The sequence below is a fragment of the Salminus brasiliensis genome, chromosome 17, assembly GCF_030463535.1.
Source record: "Salminus brasiliensis chromosome 17, fSalBra1.hap2, whole genome shotgun sequence".
NCBI classification, from domain to species: domain Eukaryota; kingdom Metazoa; phylum Chordata; class Actinopteri; order Characiformes; family Bryconidae; genus Salminus; species Salminus brasiliensis.
Window position 1 is genome coordinate 34,718,125 of NC_132894.1, and position 22,949 is coordinate 34,741,073.

The window sequence follows — 22,949 nt, forward strand, 5'->3', positions numbered from 1 at the left end:
CATCAACTACCACAACTACAAGTCAGCTGGTGAAATTTAGACCTTCCCTCCTAGATCTTCCTCCATCAGCTGTGAGTGGTGTTATTATTGAACAGTGGAAGAGTTTAGGAGGAACAGCTCACAGAGAGCAGCTCAGTGTCCACCGAGTGTCTGTCAGACCACGTAAAGTTACAGAGCGGGGTCAGGGCCGAGTGCTGAGCTCCTCAGAGCAGAGTGCAGAAAAGCCTCCAACTGACTCAGTAACTGCAGCAGAGCTCCAGACCTGCTGCTGCTGGTAGAGCTGAGAACAAAGGGGGATCAGCTCCTTATTAATACAGCCTATGGGTTTAGAATGGGATGTCATACAGGCTCATGTCTGCGTAAGTGTCCCAATACTTTAGTCCTTATAATCTATATACATATATTGCATTTATAATATATATAAATATATATTATAAATATATAAATATATACACACACATACACACACACTATTATAGTATATACTCTTAGATGTAGGTACCTATATAGGTATATGTACAGATGCTAGCTCTAATTAATATATATATATATATATATATATATATATATATATATATATATATATATATATATAAAATTGAAGATGCTTTGTGTGTATGTGTATATGTGTAAGTAAATATATATATATATATAAGTGTATATATAGGTGCTCAATGTCTCAATTAAGTCACAGTGTCCAGTATAATGGGCAGTGTCCATAGAATTTTGAGCTTAATCCTGTGCCAATGCCTCCCCCTGCTGTCTTTTCATATGGGTAAGGGACCACCAGGAGGCGGAGCTGCTCTCCACTTCAACCCCAGTAGTTTACCATCCCCTGCGCCAACTTTACAATACATCTCCACAACTGGATCTATCAGAACCGGCTTGTTCTTTGTGAGGGGTTCATGTTTGGGTTCTCGTCTGTCATCTGGGGCACTTCTGGACCACTACTTGACGTTTCTGGGGTTTTGGAGCTCTGCAGTTTTCCACTGGCTTAAATATCTCACTTCTCTTAGCTCTGCGTCCAGAGATCTGATTGCTCTCTTCGTGTGCTCCCACGCGTCAGAACCGCTCAGAGAGGCGGCCATGTGCCGGTATGTGTTGTGTATGTTTGTCTGTCACTGGTTTGTAAGTAAAATGTTCAGCGTAAGCACAAGCAGCTACAGGTTTACTCCATAAACCACTGTTTCTCTGCAGAGTCAATAGACCTCCCATACTGAGGCCTGCACACCACTGTGCTCGGATCCCTTCTCGTTAAGGTTTCCATGCTGACCTTTATGAAATTAGTTTCTGGGTTGTTCTGGAGGTGAGATGGGGACAGCTGTGGGTGTGTGTTGTCTTCCAGTGTGTAAGAGATACTCTGTGTGAATACAGTGCAGTATTCTTCTCCCACCAGATAAACAAATATCACCCTCACCTTTCATCAGCGGGGTGTTGCAGCTGAGAGATCCTGAGAAGCTGAAAGGCAGAGCGAGGGCTTATCTTTGGTATTTTCAAGATTCAAGACTCTGTCCTTCGTCAGTGTGCTGAGTAGTGAAGTGGGGGTCAGTCCGTCTCAGTGGTGCGGTGGGACGATGCATTAAAGTATGATACTGACAGAATAATCAGAACTTGTGTGTGTGTGTGTGTGTGTGTGCGCATATAGGTGTATATTGTGTGTCTGTGTGTGTGTGTGTGTGTGTGTGTGTGTGTGTACTAAATATAGGTGTGTGTATATATATATTGCATATGGGACATATTATTGCATATAGGTACATTATGTCTTTATGTGAGATGACAGATGCTTTGTGTGTATGTGTATATATGTAAATCAATATATATTTTTTACATATATATATATATATATATATATATATATATATACACTCAGATGTAGTCCAGATCAGCCCAAACATGTTTGGTGTCCCAGCTTTGCTGCTATAGGTGTGCAGTGGAGATACAAGGATCACTACAAGTCAGTCGTCACCCAAAATCATTTCCACTACGGCTGTATATGGATGTGTTATTATATTATAGCTCTGATGGAGGCTTTATATGGAGGGTAAGTTTTAGTCAACCAGCGGAACATTTACACTTACGGCATTTAGCTGACGCTCTTATCCTGGTCACTCGTATTACAGAGGTGGACCAATGCAGTGTTGGGAGTCTTGCCCAAGGACTCTCACTGGTGTAGCGCAGCATAGTCACCCAGACCGGGAATCGAACCCCAGTCTCCCAACGTGGTGTGGTAGCTCAGTGGCAAGTCGTGTGTGATGGTTGGCTTGTGTGGCCCAAAGTTGCCTTTTAGCCGTCATTCGCCATACAGTACATATCAATGCCATACAGTACCAGTCAATAATTTACATTGGGTTAACATTTTATGCTGAATGGACCAATAGAAATGCTGCTCCACTAAAACTCCTATAAAGTTACGATTTTGGAGAAATGTTGTTTTTTTTGTTTTTGTTTTTTGCATAATAGCGAAAAAAATACATTAATTAAAAAATTTATAAATAAATAATAATATAATAAATATAATAAATTAATAAATATATTCGTTTTATAAATCCTCCAGGGTGTCAAACTCATGCTAGGTTGATGTCTATTGCTTTGGAGTGACACTGAGTGTATATAATAATACATATAAGATAATAATAATATTATATATAAGACGAATACCCAGATTTATAAATGTTCTCATATTAATCGAAAAAATATCAAAATAACATTAATTACATCCCAGTTCTGATTGGTTGGCTCAGTGTTACAGGCAGACCATAATTGCCTCTGTTTCGTCTCAGGCCGTGAGTTACCCTCCAAACCAGATTCCCCTCAGATGAACCCACCTCCCTTGCTGCGGTTACCGTTCGCTGTTTGAGCCTAACTGGCCGTGGTCGGACCACGCGTGTGTGATTTATCCGTTTCAGACAGCTGGAGTTGTGGATAAAAGTGGGGCGAACGCTACGTCAGCAGAAGACTTCCACACTGCTGATCTGGCTGTAATCCCTGAAGGGCCAAAACCACAGCGCAGTAACCTTAAACACACTCTCAGGTGAAAGTTCTGTCACTGCACTGAAATAATGACTCCAGCGGGACGAGAAGAAACCAGGCTGAGTGGGGAAAGTCTCAGATCCACTAAAATACACGCAGAATACTGAATAGTCCTTCATAGAACTGCAGCAATCATAGCTTTTAATGAAACTAAAGCTCATAAAATTTTTAATTTAAAAAAGGTATTAATTATTAAATATTAGTTCATGGGTAATATAATCCAGAATGATGAATTACAGAGCTGTAATTGATTTATATAGACTAATAAAATCAATATCCAGAGACATATCTGTAGTGTTTTTATATAAGGCAATTTGATGGGGAAATTATTATTATTAATGATAATTATTATTATTATTATTATTATTATTATTATTAATTATTATTATGTAATTATTCAAATATTTAGAAATTACATAGAAATATTAAAATTTCTTTCAGTACTAAGTAAAACATCTGAAAACCTTATAGTGCTTAAATCTACATTGTATACATGTGGATTGAATATAATATTATAAAAATGTTATTGATAACAATAATATAATTTATAATTTAATAATATATATATATTTCTAACTGTTATTTAAAGCCTATAGCAGTTTTTATTCCTGCCCATTTATGCAGAATTCCTCATGAAGTTTTCAGACCAGGCTGTTTTATTTTAATTATTTTTTTTATGATGCACAGTGCAGGGCAGCCAATCAGAAAGGAGTCATTTACATGCATATGGGATATATTATTGCATATAGACACTCAATACCACCCTAAACCAGTTAAACCATGGATATTTAAAGGGTGTATTTGGCAAAAGTCAGGTTAGCTTAGATTTAGTCAATCATCCACAACCTGTATTTACATCGTAGTTGTATCGTGGGGCTACGAGGCTAATTCTGCTAACAAAAGCGAGAAGTCAGTAATCACCCATACAATTCACTTTACCCGTAACTCCAAAAAATTAAGTCACACTCCCAAAATATTTGTCATACATGCTAGCTTACTGTCTGGGCTACAGATCCGAAACCATGGTGGACAAGACAACCATAGTCACCATTAGTGCTGGAATTTGGCCTCTGCCTCCGCTGATCAAACCCACTCAGTGAACAGAGAGGGTGAAGGGCCTTGGACAAGAGCCCAACAGCAGTGGCAGCTTACCAAACCCAGGTACTAGCACATATCCCTATCCTCAATAGGCTGGCGCTGAGCCACCACTGCCCCAACTTAGGCTAACCAGCTTCTCTGTCCAGATTCCGAGCAGTTTAGCATGTGTAATGGTCAGATTGATGGTTTAACATTTACTGAATGATTGATTTGAAACTGCAGTGTTCACTTAGTGACCCTGTGAGCCAACGGGAGGTTGTATTTGGTCATTTTTCAGTTTAAAAATAAGGCAGGGTGAGATTTTACGAAAGCCCTCGATCTGTCTCAAAGGTACAGTGTAAGGGATAAAGACAGTGCTAAAAAGTGTGGCCCCTTTAAGTGCACATATCTGAGTAAATAGCCACTGGTTCCGGCCCACCTCAGAGAGCGAGAAAACAGTGGTGTGACTCAGTGAGTTCGGGGCCAGATGTGTCCGGCGAATAACGGACACGGCACTAATGAAGAATGATTAACCACGTAAAAGGGAAGGTGACTCAGAAGGAGGCTTGAACAGGGTGGCGTACAGTGCGGCTGGGCAGGTTGTCAGCGTGGGAAGAGCGAACGTGTGTGACGGAGTTGATTAATTTCGCTGATGTCAGGATGAATCTTGCCTTTGTTTTGTTTTGAGTTACGTAATTAACATTCAGGCTTACAGATAACAGGTGTTGAGGCCTAAAAGTAGCTCAGTGCAGTCTTATGGTGTAGATTAGGCAGGGAACAAGCGAGTACCGAGTAATTTATGATCCTTAATGAAAAACGTAAACATGGTTCAGAGGTGCTGTTAATTATATTAACCCTTACAGTTCGGTGTTCTCACTGGAAATAGCCAAAACCCTGATTTTAACCGTAATACAACACTAGAACACCCATCTTACAAACATTTATCAATACCATAGCAACCACCTAAAATACTTTACTATAGCAGTCATCTTATAACTCTGTAGTATCCATGTAATGAGCACTCAGCAACACCATAGCAACCACCTGGCATACATAACCACCTAACAGTACCATAGCAACCACCTGAAACACTGTACTATAGCAGTCGTCTTATAACTCTGTAGCATCCATGTAACGAGCATTCAGCAACACCATAGCAACCACCTGGCATACATAACCACCTAGCAACACCATAGCAACCACCTAGCTATAACGTCTTCAGATATGTGGTTCCATTCAGCGCCTCTAGAGTTCAGCGTTTCACTCCAAAACACATGATGTTTTTGGAGTATCTAGCTTGCCGTCTCCAGGGGCGCCCCCTATCTTAATATTGTAAATTGCCACGCTTGGCCCAGATGACGCTAGCGAGACTGTATTAGGTGACGGAAGGTGTTCGTTATAGAGGTTAGCTGCTCCACTGCGGTCCATCGATTGCTCCCCATTGAGTCGTAGTTCCCCTCTGGCATCAGTGGCCTGTGGGGCACCGCTGTTCTGCCAATGGGAGGCATTTTTTATAGTACGCCTTCACCACAGCAGCTCTGGAACATCCCATGGCGAGGGTTGAAGACTGATCGACTGAGACCGTTCATCAGCCTCTCAACTTCCTAAACATGTTAAAAACAGCAAAGTCACATGACCTGTATGTGTGTGTGTGTGTGTGTGTGTGTGTGTGTGTGTGTGTGTGTGTTTGTTTTCTACAGGCAACTCCAGCAGCAGCAGCAGGCCGAGCTGGAGGTCCATCAGAGGGACGGACTGACAGCGTATGATTTGTCACAGGTATGGATACACACATGCACACAAGCTGTAAACACTTCAATTTCACACACACACTTCTCTTGTTCATGTGTTCATGTGTATTGGTGCAGAATATAGATTGCCTATATTCCCTGTGTCCACCCACTGCACCCTGTGGACAAAAGACGGATATGTCTTATCGGGACGTGTATGGATGATGCCTGTGATGTGCTATTAGAGTCTATTAGTTTCCTATGTAGGGATAACCACAAATGCATTTGGACACTTCCTCATCATCACATGAGTGGCTGAGCCAGTTCATGGCATCTGCCATGACTCATGATGCATTTTGGTGCACATTCAGCCACTTAGTGAGCTACAGTGTTTACAAAACATTACAAGTGCATTGTGGGGGAGCATAATCCCCCAACATAATCACTCACAAATTCCACTTTATGATGCAGACTTACTCACTAGTGCCCTAAAACGTAAACAGGGAGCCGATTCGGTCACAGCCTAGTTGTGTAACACTACATGTATTCGCACCGACCCGTCACCGTTTGGACATGCCGGTTGGTGGCAGGCAGTCGTGCCGGGACTACATGGGACACATTGGCGACGGATTTCACCCGGAAACTTATGCCGACAGCAAGGGTGATCAGATAGCGAGCAGCCGCGGGAGGGTTCGAGGCAGTCTTTAACTGCCATGGTGGATTTCGCCGTGCTTTCCGCACAGGTGGCATTGCTCTCTCTTTTTGGGGTGGGTAGATGGCGCTATCTCTCTCTCCACATCACCACATCACTGTGCTGCCGGCAGACACGGGCATCCGCTAGTCTACTGTTGGTTGCCCGGTGACGTTTGCATCAGCAGCAGTTCGAAAAAAGGGGCAGTGGCTGGTTGCTCATGCCACTGTTGGAGGTGGCAGGTCATGGGTCAGTCCTCACCCTTCCAGTGTCAGGAGTGTTACATGTGATGGGGGAGATTACTAATAGGCAGGTTGGGTAAGTGATTATCTAAAATTGGGTAGAGCAGTGGATACAGGTGATGCAGGCATAATTTGCATATTGCAGCCCCTCTCCCTGTCAGTGTAGCAATGTAGCAATTACCACCCGACATACCATGCATCCCTACTTACCACTGTAACTAATCAACGCCTTAACGACAGCGAGGCCAGACCCGACCCGCTGAAGAGAAATCTGTAACCCTGTCAGAGCACAGTGATGGCGTCTCGGTTTGCAACCCTCCGAGAGCAAGCCACCCACTTGCAGGATTTGCTTTTCTGCGTGTTCAGAGTATCCCTCTAAAGTTGCGTAACCCCTTCACGCTATGGAGGATGTAGTCTAATTCGAAACACCCCCTCAGGCTGTATCTTCAGCTCGCTCTCCGCGGCTCCATGCTCTGAAATTAGGGCATAGCTGCGGCGTGAAGTCAGGCATAGCTGTGTGTGGTGGTAATCCGCTCTCATGTGGAACGCAGCCTCCGGCTCCGTCCACTTATTTTCCTCCGTTCAATGCACTTTTTTTTTTCCCTCACGTGGACGTGTTTATGCATTACTTAAAATTACTCCATTAGCTTTTCTACGAAGCTGGCACTGTCCTTACCACTCAATGCTACGAGCACTAAGAAGCTAGCATGTGAAGCATGTTCTGTTAGCTCAGCTAGCTTCTCGCTTAGTGGCCCATACAAACCCACCCGGAGGTTAGTGTTGCTTTGCTGGACTACCAGCCACGGATGGCTGTGGCATCACCGGTGATGATGAAACCCACAATGATCGCCCAATGGTAGGGCTCACGCTTAGACAGTTGCGCCACCCGTGAGCCGCTGATCACTCCACAAACACTCAATCAGCCTAGACATGTTTGGTGTCTCAAGCTTGATTCTTTAGTTCTGCGCTGGAGCTACGAGGCTAATGTACCTAATGCATAATAGAAGCTAATACATTAGCTAACACATTAGCATTAGGCTAACTCTTGCTTTGTGGTTTCTGAGGCTGTAGGTAGTAAGTATGCCACATGGCTAAGCTGGTGTTCATATTTGTGTTGTGTGTATGTGTTAGCAGGTGCCAGTGGGCAGCGTGCCCGGCGGCGTCCACGAGGCCAGCAAGAGCATCGACAAGACGGAGACACTTTTCTCTCAGGAGAGAGACCCTCGCTTCAGCGACATGTACACAGGCATCTCCGGCTGTACGTAAAACACACACACACACACGCACACACACACTCTACATCCTTCACTGTCTGATTTACATTACGGTCAGAGCGGAGTGTTAGGGGCCGGACTCTGAATGCCCCGGAGTCCAGACCTCAGCATCATTGAATGTGTTCGGGAGGACGTTGGATGGTGAGAAGCAGGAAACACTCTGATTGACTGAACCTTAGAGGCGTTCAGTCGTCATCTGTAATAGACTTGTTTAGATGGTTTCTGACTCTGTGTGACTCACTGTTATCTAGAACCTATCTAGAACAAGTCATTTTTTTTTATCCTGTGCAATGCTAACTGGTGTTCATTCAGCTTCCATTAGCCTGATGTCACTAGTGCAAAACCAACTTCAGACACAGTGCACTCAAAACACTGCAGCATTGAAAAGTGTGTAACTATTAATAAGCAAATTGCAAAGAAATTGATAAATAATAGTTTATTGTAATCTTCTATTTACATACGCTCTTAAAACAAAGACGCTTCAGAGGGGATCTTCAGGTCTTGCTGTAGAAGAATCACTTTTGATTACAAAAAAAATCTGATTATTTAAAAAAATTAATCAAGCTTGTAAAGGATTTTTATTATTATGGAGCCAAATGTGATTCTTCTGTGGTAATGCTTGAGGAACCCTTTAAAGCACCTTTATTATTAAGAGTGTAGTCGTAGTTTCTGCCTTGATTTGATCTCTGCTCCTAAAATATGATGAATTGTGGCTATTAGAACTCAATTTTCAATATTCTGCAGTCATTACAGAATCATCTACAGCTCTGATCATCTCCTGGACACATCTTAAAGTGTCTTCATTTTGATTTACAACTTCTGTGCTACTAATTGTTACATACCTGTGAAGTGTGTATGTATGTATATGTATATATGTGTGTATATATATATATATATATATATATATATATATATATATATATATATATATATATATATATAATAAGCTCAGCAGTGCGAGAGTTTAACTGTAGACGCTCCAGATCTCATGCAGCTGAACAGAAATCCAGTAATCTTGTCTGTGAGCTAGTCTGAAGAACAGAGCTCGGTTCCTCCAGGTTCCTCCTGGACGCCCCCCAGTCCAGCCAGCACAGCGTGGAGGATGTGTTCATCCATCAGCAGCAGCAGCAGCAACAGCAGCTCACCTGATTTACCATCATTAAGCCCTGATTTACCACCAAACCAGGTGTTGATCTGAGGAGAACTCTAAATAACACTAGACTCCATGAGAGAGAACTTTGGAGATGTTCTAATGATGAACACAGTGATGGAGAACCAACACCACTACTTTACTCTGTATGAGTGTTATTATTAGTATATACACATTGGGATGGGTAAAACTGTACTGTGTATCTGCTACCAAACTGGCTTTACATTGCTGTGAACTTCTGCACAGCAGTGTGTGTCGGCTCGGACCATTTGAGGTAAAAGTGTGTAAACTTTGAACCTTTTCTCCAGTGTGTGTTTATTCAGCTGAGATCTCGTTCTCACTCTCACACGGCAAACTCAATCTCCCCCGGTACTGATAAACACCAGTCAGTCTCTAACAAAAGCCTCTGTGGTCTTATTACTTCCTCCTTAAAATGAGCCTGGGTTTATCTGTTATCCCGGCAGGCTGCTCCGCCGCGCCGCCACTACCCCTGCGCTATGTGATACATCGGCGCTGCTGATACTGATTGGATTTGATTGTGCTGCTTGGGCTGTGATGCATTAGCTCGCTTATGAGCCGTGATCCATGTTCTGTTCTGTAAAGCTGATAAGCCAGTGTTTAGGTTGGGAGCTGTATGGCGTGGGGTTGCAGGTTCATATATTCACCTGGTTTGTGTGTGTGTGTGTGTGTGTGTGTGTGTGTGTGTGTGTGTGTGTGTGTGTGTGTGTGTGTGTTTGTGTGTGTTTGTGTGTGCAGCTGATAAGAAGATGATGGTGCCATCGTCCACTGCTGGAGGTCAGCAGCTATATTCCCAGGGCAGTCCTTTCCAACCTGGGCATTCAGGCAAGAGTTTCAGGTGGGCATCTTTTATTCGTGTGTGTGTGTGTGTGTGTGTGTGTGTGTGTGTGTGTGTGTGTTTTAATACACTTTTAGGACTAAAAGACTGTCCTCCAGACAGTACTACACTACAGGACTAACAAAAAATCATATATATATATATATATATACTGTGTATATAATGTGTATATATAAACATACATACACTATATACATGTTATATATATAAAATACTGTACATATGGGGCATTTTATTCATATGTAATAATATGTAATATTTACATATATAATACATATAGGACGTATTACACATATACACTTGCATATATATATATACTGTATATTTGTATAAAACATGTACTAGATGAGATTAATTATTAGTAGTAATATTATTATTATTATTGCATATAGATTCAAAATTGTCCTGACAGTTGTTGCATGTAGATATATGCGTATACATACATATGATCTTTTTTTGCCACAATCTTACTGTAATTATTGCATATATATTGCATATGTAGGGCGTATTACATGTATGCAGTTGCTTATACATATATAATATCTATAATGTGTGTGTGTGTATATATATATTACATGTTTTATATGTAATAATAGTGTATTATATATATGTAAGTACGTATTTATATGTATATATGAGACTTAAGGTTATAAATACATACTTACATATACATAATACACTATTATTATTATATATAGGTACTTATATAAAACATGTACTATATGAGGTTATATTATTATTCTTATTATTGTTACATATGGAGGCTTACATATCTATAATACACATGGCATATGTATGACCTCACATGCTGAGATTGCATAAAAACAAATGTGTGTGTGAGTGAGTGTGTTAGTGTGAGTGAGTGCATGTGGAATGTCTTCTCTGCTCTAACGCTTTCCAGACGGCATTCTTTGTAGACCTGAACTCGTGTGCTCTTCGGTTGTTTGCTCGGTCTTAGACATGAATGTGCGGATTACAGGTTTTTATTATTCTTGCACATTCCGTTCACTATATACAGATTCTATAATTAATCCATACGTGAAGCTAACCAGCTGGGGAATTCCTCGGTTTTGAGCCTCCTCAAAGAAACAGATGCACAGTGAAAATCCCCACAGATAAATTCACCCCTGCAGAGTTCACACGAGCCCCAAATGACTGCTACGTGTCGGATTCCCGGGGGATTAATCTAGCTGTGCAGCGTCTGTCTAAACACAGGCCGTGTGATGGATGGGTGTGCATCCTCTCTCTCGGTACACGCCTTACTAGTGAAGATGCCACTGTGCGCGAAACCCACTGACCAACCAAATACCTGCATGATTCTGAGTCTGAATGTGTGTTACTGTGTGTGTGTGTTTTCAGCTCATCAGTGATCCACGTTCCCGGGGTAAACGATATCCAGTCCTCGGCCGGCTCGGCTGGTCAGAACCTGGCCCAGATCTCCAGACAGCTCAACCCGGGCCAGGTTTCCTGGACAGGCAGCCGACCGCCCTTCTCTGGCCAGGTGAGAGCCTTTCTCTGTCTGATTAAAGCGATAGTTCACCAAAATAAAAAAAGGGGGCGGGTGTTTCTGATAAAATGGCCATGTGTAGTTCTAAGGTTTCTAATAAACTGGCCACTCTGTGTATTACAGGAGCTTATTCTTATTGCCTTCAGAATGCTTTAAATATTGAATAAATTAAAAACGTGAATACAAAAAAAAAATATCTATACCATAGCAACCACCTGGAATATCATTGCAGCCACTATGCAACCACTATGCAGCACCAATAGCAACCGCTTAAGATACCTTAGCAACATCATAGCAACCATGTAGAATACCATAGCAACCAACTGGGAAGCCATAGCAATGACCTGGAATGCCAACGCAACCACCACTCATAGCAACCACCAGGCAGTGACTTAGCAACAACATAGCAATCATCAAGCAACCACTTGGCAACACCAGTATCAACCACCTGGGACACCATAGCAAAACCACAGTGTCAACTCAGGATACCAGACCAACCACCCAGCAACACCAATAGCAAGCATTTGGGATACCATAGCAACCACTCACTCAACAACACCAATAGTAACCACCTAGGATGCCATAACAACCTCTTAGCAACACCCCAGTAACCATCTAGTTATTATAGCAAAACACCAGAGCAATCACCGGTGATACCAGACCAACCACTCAGCAACACCATAGCAACCATTTAGTATACCGTAGCATCCACTCAGCAACATCAGTAGCAGCCACCTGGGATACCAGACCAACCACTCAGCAACACCATAGCAACCATTTAGGATTCCGTAGTAATCACTCAGGAACACCAATAGCAACCGCCTACGATGCCATAGCAACTACTAAGCAAAACCCCAGCAACCACCTAGTCATCATGGCAACACCACAGCAATCACCTGGGATACCAGTCCAACCACTCAGCAACACCAGTAGCAGCCACCTGGGATACCAGACCAACCACTCAGCAACACCACAGCAATCACCTGGGATACCAGACCAACCACTCAGCAACACCACAGCAATCACCTGGGATACCAGACCAACCACTTAGCATAGCATACCATTTAGGATACCATAGTAGCCACTCAGCAACACCAATAGCAACCACGAGGAGTGCCAAAGCAACCACCTGGCAATCGCTTACCAGCATCATAGCAACCACCTGGGATTGCCTAGCAACCAGCTAGCAACACCATAAAAACCACCTGAAAAATACATAGCAGCCACCTAGCACCACTATAGCAACTGCCTGAAAGTGGAAACCACTTAATCTGTGCAGCCATTTGTTTCTCGGTCTCTCTGGTTGTATTTTTGTATTTTTATGAAATAACAAAAATATTAATGCAGAAAAAAAGTGATTGGAAACTTTTGAATAGTAAACCAGAGGCGCTGGAGGCCTGAAACACTTCCACACACCGCCCCCATCAGTCTAATCAGTGTGTAGCCGAGCGTTACGCTAATTGCCCTGCGTGCCTGCGGTATTGGATCCAGACGCGCGTGGGCAGCGGACGACAGCTGATTGGACTCTTTGAGCGAGTTGTCGGGGCTACAGAGGAGCTCGCGTGTGGCGGGTTCGAGTGTGTGTGCGTGTGTGCCTTGAATGGACTCAGCTGTGTGGAGGGATCCGGTTTCACATCTCTGCTCTTTAACCTGATGCAGTGCGCTGTAATGGGGTGACCCGAGGAGGGATGCTAACAGATTCCATCCGCATGCTCGAGTCCCCTGTTAGTCACGCAGTGTTTATCTGGGCTGTGTTGTTGTGAGCAGGATTTCCGCCATGTGTCACGTCGAGTCCAGTTTATGGAAAACAATCCATAGAACAATCAGTAACTGCGAGCGGATCATTGCTTCATAGCTTCTAGCTGTTAATTAGCTGATTGCGGTGTTCCAGCCAGGGTTCGATGCAGCCAGGAAATCGATTACCTTATTTGACGCGATTACCTCGAGCCTACTGGAATTCTTCTTCTTCTTCTTGTTGTGTTCGCGGTTTCATTCCAGCCTGTACAGTGGGATAACTTCAGCGATGTGCAGATAATGAGACATTGGTTATACAGTGATCAGCCATAACATTAGAACCACATGCCCAATATTGTGTAGGCTCTGACCCGTCAAGGCATGGCCTCCACAAGGCCTCTGAAGGTGTCCTGCTGTGCTATCTGGCCCCAAGACTTGAGTAGATCCTTTAAAGGTAAAGGTGCACGTATTTGTCACTGTACACTGCACAGCGAAATGTGTCCTCCGCATTTAACCCATCTGTGGTAGTGAACACACACTCACACACACACACTAGTGAACTAGGGCCAGTGAGTACACACACACACCCAGAGCGGTGGGCAGCCAACTCCAGCGCCCAGGGAGCAGAGAGGGTAAAGGGCCTTGCTCAAGGGCCCAACAGTGGCAGCTTGCCGAGCCGAGCCCGGGAATCGAACCCACAACCTTGTTATCGACAGCCCGGTGCTCTAACTGCTGAGCCACCACTGCCCTTTACTGTCCTGTAAGTTGTGAAGAGGGCCTCCATGAGCATCACTGAACCTTGGACACCCATGACCCAAGGTTGACCCAAGGTTGACCATAGCAACCACCAGACAGTGACTTAGCAACAATATTGCAATCATCAAGCAACCACTTGGCTACACCAATAGCAACCACCTGGGACACCATAGCAAATCCACAGCGACAACCTAGGATACCATAGCAATCACTCAGCAACACCAATAGCAACCACCTAGGATGCTATAGCAACTACTTAGCAACACCACAGCAACCACCTGGTATACCAGACCAACCTTTCAGCAACACCATAGAAACTATTTGAGATACCATAGTAATCACTCAGCAACACCAATAGCAACCACCTAGCAACCACTTACCAGCATCATAGCAACACCATAGCAACCATCTGGGACATCATAGCAACACCAATAGCAACCACCTGGGATGCCAAAGCAACTACTTAGCCGCACCACAGAAACCACCTGGGAAAACAGACCAACCATTCAGCAACACCATAGCAATCATTTAGGATACCATAGCAACCACTCAGCAACACCATAGCAATCATTTAGGATACCATAGCAACCACTCAGCAACACCAATAGCAACCACCTGGGATGCTAAAGCAACCCCCTGGCAACAGCTTACCAGCACCAATAGCAACCACCTGGGATTACCTAGCAACCACCTAGGATGCCAGACCACAGGCAACACCTCACGAGAACTGCCTGATGATGTTTTGTGGATGTTCTTCAGTCTCTCTGTGTCTGTTCTCTCTGTGTCCCGCAGCAGCAGCTCCCGGCCCAGTCCAGCAAAGCCCAGTCGTCTCCCTTCGGCATCGGCTCCAGCCACAGTTACCAGGCTGACCCGTCCTCCTACAGCCCACTGTCCAGCCCAGCCACTTCCTCTCCCAGCGGGAACGCCTACTCCAACCTGGCTAATCGCAGCACCGCCTTCGGTAAGACTTTGCTACTTTGCATTGGTCTCACCAGTTAAATGTTAGTCAGCGCTAGAGCTGGACGATATGACCTCAGGTCTCTGAGTATCACGATTAATGAGACATTTTACCTCCATTAATGAGCGATCATATAGCCAACGGCTTGGTGATTAATTGCCCAGCCCTAGTTAATGCTTGCAGTGTCTGCTTATTGGATAACAGTGTCTGCTTATTGGATAACAGTGCTTATAATAGACACTGTCTGTGGTATCAGGCTGTTTTGCGGTCAGCTGTGTAGTCTGCAGTAAGTCCAAATCATCTAAATGCAGCTGGGAGCGTACGTTAGGCTAGTGAGAGGACATGCTCTACAGTTAAAAAGCTTGGAATCACTCATCTTGGTGATCATTAGTGTAATAATTGTATATATCTAATGTATTCATGTAATATGTATGTATGTAAGTCACCTTGCATGTTTAGGGTGGTAGTAACTTCAGGCTCCTGCAGATGGCGCTGCACAAGGATGCTCAGGCTGCAGTGTGACGGGACTCAGGCAATGAGAAGAGGTGGTACAGTGCAGTGAGATGAGTCACTAAGCAGACATTAATGATTGGTTATAAGAAGTGATTTTGAGCATTTGGGCGTGGCTGAATAGAGCTACATCTCTATTCAGCCCCCAGGTGTTGGGCTGTGGAGGAACTGTGTTCTCTGGAATGATGGTGGTGGAGCTCCATCCAGTACTTTTGAAAGGGATGAGTTGGGGAGTTGGTTGGGGATGATGAGGTGGGGAGGTGATCATCCTCCCAACATCCTGACCTCACTAACGCTTGTCACTTGTTGCTAAATGCAATCAAATCCTCACAGCAATGCTCCTCCAACATCTAGAAGAAAGCCTGAAAGCTTCTTCCCTGGATGGTAGAGACAGTTACTCCAACAAAAGCAGGATACACTCTTTTTTAATAGCCTTGATTTCTGAAGAAACAGTGAATATGAGCAGGTGTCCCAATACTTTTGTCAAATCATATTAAAGCTTAACGCAGGCAGTTATCAAAGCATTTGGCACTGCCATTAGCTGTTAGCCTACCGCTGCAGAACTGAAACTGATCTCTGTTCCTCGACCACATTTGGAATTGGAGGGATTTCCCGCCACGCTGTATCTCACAGATGCTTTCCACGGATGGTCTCTCATGCTCTCTTGTACTGAGTGTGGGGTTAGCAGGTGTGCAGCATGCGTGTGGAGAAGGGGATTAAGGATTACGGCACTGCTGGGAGATGAAATCTCTCACCAGTCTGCTCAGGTGTCTCCGAGCACTAATCAAACTGTCTGTCACACTGATTTATGGGCCGAAGCTGTGAACACACACTTTCCGTATCACCTCAGCAATGCGTGGCATGGATATTCAGGTTAGGCCTCCAACCCGTAAGCTGCAGACAAAGAGCTTCTGGAGGAATCCTTCACTTCGCCTCTGTGCGTCACAAAAGCTCACATTTCACGTTTGGTTTGTTGTGATTGGACTGTGTCTGATTCAGATGTTGGAGAAATTCCATTGTGACATGATGGTAAATTGTGTCCATTAAGTGAAGCAGCAATGCTCCAATAGGCTGTGGAACTCAGAAAGCGCTCCCTACACTGTTACACCACCTCCACCACCCTGGACCGGGTCCATGGCATCAAATTCTGACCCCACTGAATCCAGATTCCTCAGATCAGGCTACGCTTCTCCGTGCAGTGTTGGCGAGCCTGTGCTGAGCCGCTGCAGCTTCAGCTTTCTGTTCTTGGCGACTAGAAGTGCAACCTGACGTGGTTCTTCTGCTGCTGTAGCTCTGGAGGTCCACACACACACCCATACACACCGGTGAAACACACACAGGGGACACTGAGCACACACACAGCCATTGCTGTGGTGCCCGGGGAACAGGGAGAGGGTGGAGGGCCTTGCTCAAGGGCCCAACTGTGGCAGCTTGCCGAGCCTGGGAATCGGACCCCTCAGACACCCCTGTCAGTAATAATAACCTGGAGATCAGCAGTTGCAGAAATACTCACTGACTCCAACAGTCATGCCATGCTCAGACTAATTAATTAATTTATTTCATCACCAGATCTTTCTGAGGAGAGATCTAAGTCTTGTCACTTGTTGCTGAATGCAATCAAACCTCACAGCAATGCTCCTCCAACATCTAGAAGAACGCCTGAAAGCTTCTTCCCTGGACAGTAGAGACAGTTACTCCAACAAAAGCAGGATACACTCTTTTTTGAATAGCCTTGATTTCTGCAGAAACAATGAATATGAGCAGGTGTCCCAATACTTTTGTCCATTTAGTGTAGCTTTATCAAATCATATTAAAACTTAACGCGGACAGTTATCAAAGCATTTCCTTGCAAATATTCAGAAGAAACAGAGTAAAGGGGACCTCTAGCAACCGTGCAGGACCTGATAGACCACCAGCTTTGAGGGAGAGAGGAGAAGGTCACGCTCCAGTCTCCAGACTCCAGAAGACGGCTGACTCAACCCTGCGGGTCTGAACGGCCGCCCCAGAGTCCAGACCTCAGCATCATTCAATGTGTTTGGAATGATTTTTGGAAGCGTGGAAATATCATCTGAAATTGAATGTCTTGAAAATGAACGGAAGCCGTTATTAAGGTGAAGGCGGGCGCTATTTTACCGTAATATGGACTTTTTAAATATCCAACACCCCTCAGATTGGGAAATGGCTTCATTATTAACCCCTTCGAGTCTGTACGTCAGCCCACACTTCAGTTCCTGTGTCTCACAACTGCATTACCGTCATAATTAACACCAGTTTCATGGGCCCTACAATAGAGCCCTGTGGGACTCCACGAGCTATGCTAAATCAAAGGCTCGAGCAAATAATTCACAGTAGTTTCCTCATTAGCATTGATAAGTAAATCCTACGCCTAGAGTTCAAAGGATTGATGAAATTACTGTTGTGTTTGTGTTGTCTGTCCTCATGATTAGTCTCAATTTCAGACCATCTGGCCATCCAGTGCTGGTGGAAGTCAAGTCGAGTGAAATGAAATAGAAGAGTAATTAAAGCATACCTGCACATATTTAACGTGACGTCGCCTTAACGACCCCAGATCTCAGCTTAACGAGGCTGAAACTCGAACCGGCGCACGTGTTCTAAATATAAAGGCTGTATATGATCAGCAAGCGAGGTGGAGAGCTAAGACAATGACCCTAGAAGCGTTCGTCTGAATAAAAGCGAGGCGGCTGCGGCGGATTTTTACTCAGATCGCTCTTCTTAACTCGTCAGAGACGCGGAGAGAAATGAAAGAAAAGGAGGTAAATTAGCGCCTGTTCAGTTCACTGATGCCTCTAAAAATATACACACATATACGCAGACGAAGCCGCGGCAGTGAAATGCCGTCTGCATGGTTCAGTAATAGCAAATAGATCAGCTATAAATACGCAGGCGTTTGCAGGTGCGGGCCTGATGTCCCGCTGCTGGTTGCGATGTTTGACAGCCCGCAGGAGGTTCTGGTAAGCGGGTCGTGTGCAGGACCTTCACAGCCGTGAGGAAGTCTGGTCCTCGTATGTTTCTAACACTCTAAAAAAACATAATAATAAGAAACACAGAGGAATTTCCCCACCAGGACGTAGCGGCCGAGCACAAGCTCACACAATTCCGACGCAATCACGTCAGAGATTTTTCCAAATTCCTTGCCAGGAAGGCACAGCGAGGTGAACAGCATCCTGGGAAGAAGGTTGTTGTTGTTGTTGTTGTTGTGGAGCTTCTGTGAATCAGAACCAGAATCATATAAGGATTTTTTTACATGTAACAAACAGACAAATAGAAAGTATTACACTAAGAGAAAAATAACGAAATAATAAATATAATAATAATAAAAAAATATGATTACTGTATGTCCAGATGTAGCCTGAGGAGACCTGATCTATATACAAACTGTTATGTACAGATATAATGATATAAACATTTGCAGAAAAGGAACATCTGTACAGCTGTGCAATAGTCATAGTGCAGATGTTATGCGTGTTGTGGATCAGTACTGTGCTGCAGTGAGGTCCAGCTTGGTTCAGTGAGATTTAGAAGCCCAGTTATAGATTAGGATTATAGATTAGGATTATAGATTAGGGTGTGAGGTGTCCACTGTGGTTTAGGAGCGCTACAGCTCTGGGAAACAAAGCTGTTAGTGTGTTGTGTTGTGCTGGTTTTGATGGTTCTACCAGATGGGAGTGTCTGGAAGAGGTGATGTCCAGGAGGACAGGTCAGGGACTATGGGTCAGTAATGTGGTAGAACATTGGTCATTTTGCTAACTGTTACTAATTGAATCATTTTCTGAAGAATTGGATCAGATTTCAGAAGAAAATGAATCCAGCGCAGTGCGCTCTGAAGGTCTTCAGATCATTTCGCTTGTTTCATATTTCATGTTGCGGCCTTGAGCTTCAATCAGATTTTTTATTATTATTATTATAATGAAATTAAAATGAGCATTAAAAATTAAATCCACCTCCCTTCTATGATTAAATAAATAAAACTCTTGCACTGAGGTGCAGTACACTTAAATAATTTGAATTGAATCAAATAAATGAATGAATAGAATTGATTGAGGTTAAATGTGGGATTGTATGATTCACTGAATTGTTTCCTAAAGAATCAGAATTGAACTGAATCATAATCTGCTCCAAACTTTACGTAGATATTAAGGACTTTTCTTCAAGGACCCAGCAGTGGCAGCTTTGCAGACCCAGGGTATTGAACCCACAACCTTCTGATCAATAACTCTACACATTCTCTCAACATTTCTAGGAAGAACCTGACGATACGATGATATTGCGTATTCACTGTTTTTTTCTAAAGTACTGGATGGAGCTCCACCACCATCATTCCAGAGAACACAGTTCTTCCACTGCTCCACAGCTCCTCAATGCTGGGGGGCTTTATATACACCCCTCTACTAGCCCACGCCTGGCATTAGGCAGCATGGTGCCAATAGGGTCATGATGTTTATTATCTGCTCCAAAGAGTCCTATTCTATTGGCAGTACTTCTGTACAGGGACTAGACAAGCTGTGTGTTTTTAATCTGTAATAGATTTGATTCCAGGTCATTTTGGAGCGTTTCTATTGGTCCATTTATCTTGAGATTCAGATACGATATAAAGAAGAACTGCCAGCTTCTCATTATGGAGGAAAGTGAGGTATTTTGGAGGTATTATGGCTGTGCTGTTTAGTGTATTTTTAAACGTAGGACTGAAAGGTCTTCAAAAAAGTGGTGAGTTGTGGTGAGATTCAGGATTCAGGATTCTTTGAATCGTTTCCTGAAGAATCGTATTGAATCAGTGTCCGGTCAAAGATTTACAGATTTACAAGAGTGGTAGTTTGTATTGGCTGAAAGGACTGAAGAGAGCTGCTCTTTTTGAAAGAAGTGTGTGTGTGTGTGTGTGTGTGTGTGTGTGTGTGTGTGTGTGTGTGTGTGTGTGTTTTGATGAACTTGTGCTGTTTGTGTGGACGAGTGACGGCCGCCTGCACTTTCATGTACTTTGAAACGCCTGTTGTTTGACTGAGTGGGCAGACAAAGTGGCAGTATGGGCTCTTCTCTCTCTCTCTCTCTCTCTCGCTCTCTCTCCCGCTGTCTCTCTCTCGCGCTCGGTCTCTCAGCGGAAATGAAGGATGAAGATAGATGATTGAGGCTGGGGGAGCAGAGGAGAGGAGATTGAGGCGGCGAGAGGGAACCGCTGAGAAAAACCAGCGACAGATTTACAATGAGGTGCATCAGCATATTTACAGAGAGAGAGAGAGAGAGAGAGAGAGAGAGAGAGAGAGAGAGAGAGAGAGAGAATTCAGGAGAGAGAGAGAGAGAGAGAGAGAGAGAGAATTCAGGAGAGAGAGAGAGAGAGAGAGACTCAGAAAGGGACATATCAGGGGAGAGCGAAAAGAGGGAAAGAGACAAATCGAGAGAATGAGAGCGGGGAGAGACAAATAGTGAGAGAGAGACGGAGAGGGACATATCAAGGGGAGAGAGAGACAAATCGAGAGAGAGTGAGAGACTGATAGGGCAATATTAGGGGAGAGAGACAAATCGAGAGACAGACGGAGAGGGACACATCAAGGGAAGAGAGACAAATCGAGAGAGTGAGAGACTGAGAGGGACATATCAAAGGGAAAGGGACCAATTGAGAGAGAGGGACATATCAAGGGGAGAGAAACAAATCGAGAGAGAGAGAGAGAGAGAGACGGAAAGGGACATATCAGGGGAGAGAGACAAAATGAGAGAGAGAGATAGAGAGGGACATATCAGGGGAGAGAGACAAAACGAGCGAGAGACTGAAAAGGACATATCAGGGGAGAGAGACAAAAAGAGAGAGACGGAGAGGGACATATCAGGGGAGAGAGACAAAACGAGCGAGAGACTGAGAGGGACATATCAGGGGAGAGAGACAAAAAGAGAGAGAGAGAGACGGAGAGGGACATATCAGGGGAGAGAGACAAAACGAGCGAGAGACTGAGAGGGACATATCAGGGGAGAGAGACAAAAAGAGAGCGAGAGACGGAGATGGACATATCAGGGGAGAGAGACAAAACGAGCGAGAGACTGAGAGGGACATATCAAGGGGAGAGAGACAAAAAGAGCGAGAGACGGAGAGGGACATATCAGGGGAGAGAGATAAAACGAGCGAGAGACGGAGAGGGACATATCAGGGGAGAGAGACAAAAAGAGCGAGAGACGGAGAGGGACATATCAGGGGAGAGAGACAAAACGAGCGAGAGACTGAGAGGGACATATCAAGGGGAGAGAGACAAAACGAGCGAGAGACTGAGAGGGACATATCAGGGGAGAGAGACAAAACGAGAGAGAGGGAGAGAGAGAGAGAAAGAAGAAAGAGAGAGAGAGAGAGAGATGAGGACGAGAGAGAGAGAGAGAGAGAGCTGCAGTAGAGAAATGCCGACCTTACATCACTCTCATCAATACAGAACATGGGAAAGTGTCCTGCAGGCACACACACACACACACACGCACCCCACACTCACACACACACACACACACCCCACACTCACACACACACACACACACACACACCCCACACACACACACACACACACACACACACACCCCACACTCACACACACACACACTCACACACAAGCCTGGCACCCATCAGTCACTCCTCTCCCTCTCTCCCTGCAGCCTCGGGCGCCCAACATGAGGCTGAAAATGATGTACACGCATAAACGATTCTGTCAGCTCGAGGAGAAACATCTCCAGTGTTGACTCGTACAGAAACGACGCTCTCGCCATTTACATATTTCCCATGAAATTAAGCAGATAGACGACCGGAGACTCTCGAACCCTGGATCTCCGTCTCAGCCCGGGGGACCCGGCGCATTTTCCTCCTCACTAATATCCCATTAAATGCGTAGCTCATGTTGCTGTAGACCCGTGACCTCGTCTTCCTCTCTGCTTGTCTTTTCAGAAAAGTGACAAGCAAAATATATACATATGTCCAAATGTTTGTGGACACTAAATTAATGCATTTCCATTGCTAACACAGATGTGCAAATGCACACACACAACTTGTCTAAGCCCTGTAGAGAAGAAGTACTGCCAATAGAATAGGACTCTCTGGAGCAGATCAACATGAACCTATTGGCACCATGCTGCCTAATGCCAGGCGTGGGCTAGAGGGGTATAAAGCCAAAACGAGACACACACGACGAGATGAGATGAGACGAGATGAAATGAGATGAGATGAGATGAGATGATGTCATGAGAAGATGATACGAAATGAAATTTCGTGATGAGACAGGATTAAATAAGACGAGAAGAGACCAGATGAGATTTCATGAAATGAGATGATATGAGATGATACGATATGAAATGAGAGACAAAATGAGATGACACAAAACAAGACGAGATTAAATGAGAGGAGATGAGACAAGATGAGATCTCATGAGATGAGACGAGATTAGATCTCATGAGACGAGA

At 44.3% G+C, this 22,949-nt stretch overlaps 1 protein-coding gene across 8 annotated transcripts in view; it reads left to right on the forward strand.

Moving 5' to 3' along the window:
* arnt2 (aryl-hydrocarbon receptor nuclear translocator 2) overlaps positions 1 to 22,949 on the forward strand; it is a 92,425-nt gene that overhangs the window by 67,082 nt on the left and 2,394 nt on the right. For 3 of the 8 annotated variants that reach the window (XM_072660785.1, XM_072660790.1, XM_072660789.1), the window contains 5 exons: positions 5,808 to 5,883; positions 7,899 to 8,025; positions 9,948 to 10,047; positions 11,407 to 11,548; positions 14,837 to 15,005. In XM_072660785.1, coding sequence (XP_072516886.1) covers positions 5,808 to 5,883; positions 7,899 to 8,025; positions 9,948 to 10,047; positions 11,407 to 11,548; positions 14,837 to 15,005 — 614 coding nt within the window. The remainder of the gene's footprint in view (positions 1 to 5,807; positions 5,884 to 7,898; positions 8,026 to 9,947; positions 10,048 to 11,406; positions 11,549 to 14,836; positions 15,006 to 22,949) is intronic. The other 5 variants (XM_072660786.1, XM_072660791.1, XM_072660788.1 and 2 more) reach the window with 3 other exon arrangements.